Below are 6,772 nucleotides of genomic sequence, written 5' to 3' on the forward strand. Positions count from 1 at the left end.
CATATCCTTTCCCTATTGGAAACAGTCTGTTGTTCCATGTCCAGTTCTAACTGTTGCTTCCTGACCTGTATACAGGTTTCTCAAGAGACAGGTCAGATGGTCTTGTATTCCCATCTTTTTCAGAATTTTCCACAGTTTATTGTGATGCACACAGTCAAAGGCTTTGGCATAGTCAATAAAGCAGAAGTAGAAGTTTTTCTGGAACTCTCTCACTTTTTCAATGATCCAACAGATGCTGGCAATTTATCTCTGGTTCCTCTTCCTTTTCCAAATCCAGCTTGAACATCTGGAAGTTCATGGTTCATGTACTGCTGAAGCCTGGCTTGGAGAGTTTTGAGCATTACTTTGCCACTGTGTGAGATGAGTGCAATTGTGTAGTAGTTTGAGCATTCTTTGGCATTGCCTTTCTTTGGGACTGCAATGAAAACTGATCTTTTCCAGTCCTGTGGCTACTAATGAGTTTTCCAAATGTGCTGCCATAGTGAGTGCAGCACTTTCACAGCAACATCTTTTAGGATTTGAAATAGCTCAACTAAAATTGTCGAGTGTTTTGAAATGCATTATTTGGAGAGTATTCATCTTTTCCCAGTGAAAAAATAATTTCAAAATGACAAGGAAAATAAAGAGATAACATATTTACAATTTAATGATATAACTCAGCAGGAAATAGAGATTATATGTAATTTGAAAACAGTGGGGAAAGCAAATATTTATATAAAAATGTAAACAAATTATTCAAGCCTGACTCAAATTTCTTTATGGTGTTAGGTAAAAAAGATAACAGAAAGAATATAGTAAGAAAGCTGTCACTAAAATTAAACAGATCTCACTGTCGTGTAACTCATGCACACAGTGAGTGTTTCTAATCAAAACTGTCTCCTCCTCAGGGTTTTTCTCAGAGCATGTTTGACATCTTTATTCCTCATGCTGTAAATTAAGGGGTTGAGGAAGGGAACAGTATTGGTATAAAAGACAGAAGAGATTATACCCTCATCCACAGACACAGCAGAAGATGGTTTGAGATACATAAATGCCCCTGATCCAAAGAACAGAGAAATAGCAATGATGTGGGAGCTGCAGGTGCTGAAGGCTTTGGACCTGCCCTCTGTGGACTTGACATGGAGGATGTTGGACAGGATGAGACCATAGGAGACAAAGATTGTGAAACTGGGCACAATGATGTTGATGCCCACCACGATGAACATTTCCAATTCATTGATATAGGTACTTGTGCAGGAGAGCTGGAGCAGAGGGAGAATGTCACAGAAATAATGGTTAATGGTGTTTGCATCACAGAAGGTTAGTCTCAGCATGCATCCAGTATGAGCCATGGCGCCAGAAAATGCCATCATGTAGGATCCAAACATAAGGCTGGAACACACTTTAGGGGACATAACAACATTATACAAAAGGGGCTTACAGATGGCCACATAGCGGTCATAGGCCATTGATGTCAACAGATAGCATTCAGAAATGACAAAAAAACAGTAAAAGTAGAGCTGAGTCATGCACCCCGTATAAGAAATAATATTCTTCTTTGATATGAAATTAAGCAGCATTTTTGGTGTAAACACAGAAGAATAACAGAGGTCTATAGAGGACAAGTTAAAGAGGAAAAAGTACATGGGGGTGTGCAGATGTGAATTTAGCACAATTAGGATTATCAAGCCCAGATTGCCCAGCACAGTGACCATATACATTCCTAGAAAGAAAAAGAATAGGGGGAGTTGGAGATCTGGTTGGTCTGTTAATCCCAACAGAATGAATTCAGTCACAAAAGAGTCATTTCCAGGAGCCATTCTTCTTTAAGGGAATCTGTGGACACAGGAGAAAGGGTTCCATTAGAGAACAACTCAGCCCTTGCCACAGTGTCTCATCTACGAGGGAGGGTGAACACTGGGAATGTCAGAGACTCGTCCTACCTGGTTCCACAGAATCTGCCTTTATCTTTATCAGGATACAGAGTGATGTGGACTTATATAAGCTAAATGCAGCAAAGGAAATCACACACTTCAGAGTTAAGGCCAGTACTGTAATATGCAAATAAATTTCTGGAAACACAAAGGGTAAGAAGGATAGATCAGGCCAGAGCCATCCAATGTCTCTAAACATTCTGTGATAACCCTCTAACAGATTCCTCCACCAGTTTCATCTAAATCTCAGATCTACACAAAATGACAAAGAATGGGCATGCATTCAGTCACTGTCCCTTCATTTCAAAATGAAGTATATAAGTATATATACTTATATAAGTATATATAAGTATATAAATTGTCAATAAGTATATAAATTGAATTCAGAAACTCACCTGAGTTCAGAAAACCTCAGGGCTGTCTCCCTTATCCTTGGTCTTTACCCAGTTGGGGCTGGAAATGCAATTTCAGATTCCTGAGGCTTGATTTCTTTTATCCTGAGAGGTGCGAGCCTAGACATATGCCTAAGAAGTCTTTCTGCACTACTATGATTTCTGATAATTATTTCAGTCCTTTCAAGCAGCAGAGAAAATAAAGCCTTTTAATTATCACACTTGCTACTGGGTTAGACACAGAGGATTCACAGTGAGGGTAATGATGAGCGCACTTGGCAAAAACAGGCTAGAAACTTCTCAATCTTTTCCCTACAGAGTAGGTCATATGTATAAAAGGGAATATGGAAATTATATATCCTGGATCATGATCTGCCTTTAGTTCCTTAGGGACTCACTCTTTTGCTCTTTTTCATTTTATTTATTTCATTCATACATTTCATTTATGTATTGTGCATCCCTCAGTGTAGATCCACAGTAAATTCCCATCTCATCATTATCTTCACCTCTGAACAGAAAGCCTCTACATGGCTTCGTTCCCTTTTAATTCCAGATTCCCAAATGGACATATCATCTGTAAGGCTCCTATTTCCGGGTTTCTGTATTTCTTTATCAGAAAATTTTAAAAATGTTTCAGTAACTCACTTCAGCTCTTCTCACTATGAGATGTCTCTGAAATAATTTGCAATGTTGTATATTCTTTCTAGGAGAAGGCAATCTCAACCCACTCCAGTCCTCTTGCCTGGAAAATCCCATGGACAGAGGAGCCTGGTAGGCTGCAGTCCATGGGGTCGCTGGGAGTCGGGCACGACTGAGTGACTTTACTTTCAATTTTCACTTTCGTGCATTGGGGAGGGAAATGGCAACCCACTCCAGTGTTCTTGCCTGGAGAATCCCAGGGACAGAGGAGCTTGGTGGGCTGCTGTCTATGGGGTCGCACAGAGTTGGACACAACTGAATATTCTGTCTATAGCTTGTACTTAAAAAAACAAAAACAAAAACAAAACAAACAAAAAAACTTATAATTTCTACCTGATTCTCTCACTGTGTCATTTTCTGCAACATTTCAGTAATTGGAGTTATCGATTTCTTCTCATCATAGAAATGAGTAGGGACTATGGAGCTAAAGAGAGCATTGTGAATCTTAATTTACTTACAACCTATAATTCTTTAGGCAATTTATTTAATCTTTCAGTTCAAAGTTGTAAAATTGGATGGTAAAAATGGTATCTCTTTTATCATGCTGCTGAGTTAATTAAATGAAAAATGTCTAATTAAAATGGATGAGTCAGTGCCTGGCATATGGTAAATAGTCAATACATATTAGCTGTCATTATTCATGTTCTCATAAATTCTACTGGATTCTCCATCATAACACACATCAGAGTTTTTTTTTTTTTTTTTTCCCCTGAATACCCGTGTTCCTTCAGTTCAGTTCAGTTCAGTTCAGTCGCTCAGTCGTGTCCAACTTTTTGAGACCCCATGAATCACAGCACACCAGGCCTTCCTGTCCATCACCATCTCCTGGAGTTCACTCATACTCAAGTCCATTGAGTCGGTGATGCCATCCAGTCATCTCATTCTCTGTCATCCCCTTCTCCTCCTGCCCCCAATCCTTCCCAGCATCAGAGTCTTTTCCCATGAGTCAACTCTTCGCATGAGGTGGCCAAAGTACTGGAGTTTCAGCTTTAGCATCAGTCCTTCCAAAGAATACCCAGGACTGATCTCCTTTAGTATGGACTTGTTGGATCTCCTTGCAGTCCAAGGGACTCTCAAGAGTCTTCTCCAACATCACAGTTCAAAAGCATCAATTCTTCAGCGCTCAGCTTTCCTCACAGTCCAACTCTCGCATCCATACATGACCACTGGAAAAACCATAGCCTTGACTAGATGGACCTTTGTTGCTTTTTAATATGCTATCTAGGTTGGTCATAACTTTTCTTCTAAGGAGTAAGCATCTTTTAATAAACTCTAAATTCTATAAGGAAAAATATTTTTCCTATCTTGTTTACTGTTTGGCTCCTAGATCTAAGCACAATGTAGAGGACATGGAAGGAACTTTTTAAATATTTCTGATAATCCTCTTGTTTTTGTCCGAGAATGTATTCACCATTTTCCAAATGCTAAATCATAGCATCTAAACCCATAATGACCTCCAGCCATGTACCTCATCCACCACACAACTTCTGGCTTTTTGTGTTTAAGCTGAACTACTGTAATTTTGAACTATAGTGCTTCCTAATGATAATTTTAGTATTTTCCAAGATACTCCTATTTATCCCTAAACACTGAGATCTGAAATCACAGCTCTGTCCCTCCCTAGTTCAATACTTTCAATGGTTCTCCATTACCCATTTGAAAATTCAAGCATAAATTAAAAGTATAATTCTCAAAATTATGATTAATCCTTCGTTGTAACTAAGGAAGAAATTGAGTCCATTTTATCTTTGATGAGAAGCCATGAACGTGCCATTTTGATTGATATATTTATTTTGTGCAGATTAACCTTTGTAAAAATTTCAACCTTCTCAAAAATCTACAAAAAAATTGGAGAATTTTTACTTTTTACTTGTCTTTTTTTTTTTACTTGTTAATTTTTACTTGTCTTGGGAAGTTCAACCTATTTTATAAATATGTGTGTTTGTCTGTGAAAAATAAAAATATATGTCTATATTAACGCACATTGCTTATATATATTGGAAAGAGGGTTAAGAATACTACTCTATAATAAAAGAGGGTTCTCTTGCTAATAGCAAAGCAGGAAACTCTCAAAAAAAGTCTTCAAACTGTTCATAAAAAAGGAGTTCCTCCACACACAAAACAGTGACTTGTGCTGTCATGATTATGTGATTTATTGATTTTTTTTTTGCATGGCAATGTCTAAGAGAGCGAGATGGAAAAGACCAGTAGGCACTAAAGTTCTGATGAATCAAAATAAAGATTGTGCTATTTAAAATTTTAACTTTTGTCTTCCTTGAAACTTTACATATTTCTACATTATTTATTTAGAATTTCCCCAAAATATTGTATAATATTTAAATCTACTAATCAAACTAAATTAGGTAAGGGGCTGTATGATACATAATGTAGCATTATGGAAAAGGATCCAATGTAAAGAGAAAATTATTAATTATATTAATTGAGGCTATAAATACCCCCAGGAAACTTTATAAATGCTTATGATATTTAATAAGAGACACTAGACAACAAACTGTGAAAAATTCTTAAAGGGATGGGAATACCAGACGACCTAGCCTGCCTTGTGAGAAAGCTGTATATAGGTCAAAAGAAGCAACAGTTAGAACTGGACATGAAACAATGGACTGGTTCCAAATTGGGAAAGGAGTATGTCAAGGCTGTATATTGTCACCCTGCTTATTTAACTTACATGCAGAGCATATCATGCAAAATGCTGGGCTGAATGAAGCACAAACTAGATTCAAGATTGCAGGGAGAACTATCAACAAACTCAGATATGCAGAAGACAACATCCTTATGGCAGAAAGTGAAGTGGAACTAAGAAGTCTCTTGATGAAGGTGAAAGAGGAGAGTGAAAAAGCTAGCTTAAATCTCAACATTCAGAAAACCAAGATCATGGCATCTGGTCCCATCACTTCATGGCAAATAGATGGGAAAACAATGGAAACAGTGACAGACTTTATTTTTTGTGGCTCCAAGATCACTGCAGATGGTGATTGCAGCCATGAAATTAAAAGACGGTTGCCCCTTGGAAAAAAGCTATGACCAACCCAGACAGAATATTGAAAAGCAGAGATATTACTTTGCCCACAAACATCAATATAGCTAAAGCTATGTTTTTTCCACTAGTCATGAATGGATGTGAGAGTTGGACCATAAAGAAAGCTGAGCACAGCAGAATTGATGCTTTAAAATTATTGTGTTGTAGAAAACTCTTGAGAGTCCATTGGACAGCAAGGAGATCAAGCCAGTCAATCTTAAAGGAAATCAGTCCTGAATATTCATCAGCCACTCTATCTATCAGATCTAGGCCCTTAAATATATTTCTCATTTTCACTGTATAATCATAAGGAATTTGATTTAGGTCATACCTGAATGGCCTAGTGGTTTTCCCTACTTTCTTCAATTTAAGTCTGAATTTGCAATAAGGAGTTCATGATCAGAGCCACAGTCAGCTCCTGGTCTTGTTTTTGCTAACTGTATAGAGCTTCTCAATCTTGGCTGCAAAGAATATAATCAATCTGATTTTGGTGTTGACCATCTGGTGATGTCCATGTGTAGAGTCTTCTCTTGTGTTGTTGGAAGAGAGTGTTTGCTATGACCAGTGCATTCTTTTGCCAAAACTCTATTAGCCTTTGCCCTGCTTCATTCTATTTTGCAAGGCCAAATTTGCCTGTTACCCCACGTGTTTCTTGACTTCCTACTTTTGCATTCCAGTCCCCTATAATGAAAAGGACATCTTTTTTGGGTGTTAGTTCTAAAAGGTCT

At 37.7% G+C, this 6,772-nt stretch overlaps 1 protein-coding gene across 1 annotated transcript; it reads right to left on the bottom strand.

Moving 5' to 3' along the window:
- Positions 1–773: 773 nt before the first annotated feature.
- On the bottom strand, positions 774–1,799 carry LOC102395514 (olfactory receptor 8B3-like). The gene has a single exon (XM_006056087.3). The coding sequence runs from the start codon at positions 1,797–1,799 to the stop codon at positions 867–869; it is 933 nt and encodes a 310-aa protein (XP_006056149.3). The 3' UTR covers positions 774–866.
- Positions 1,800–6,772: the final 4,973 nt, after the last annotated feature.

The sequence above is a fragment of the Bubalus bubalis genome, chromosome 5 (assembly GCF_019923935.1).
Source record: "Bubalus bubalis isolate 160015118507 breed Murrah chromosome 5, NDDB_SH_1, whole genome shotgun sequence".
Taxonomy (NCBI): domain Eukaryota; kingdom Metazoa; phylum Chordata; class Mammalia; order Artiodactyla; family Bovidae; genus Bubalus; species Bubalus bubalis.

Excerpts from the sequence above, each read along its gene's own strand:
- LOC102395514 (XM_006056087.3), bottom strand. The coding sequence starts at position 1,799 with ATGGCTCCTGGAAATGACTCTTTTGTGACTGAATTCATTCTGTTGGGA.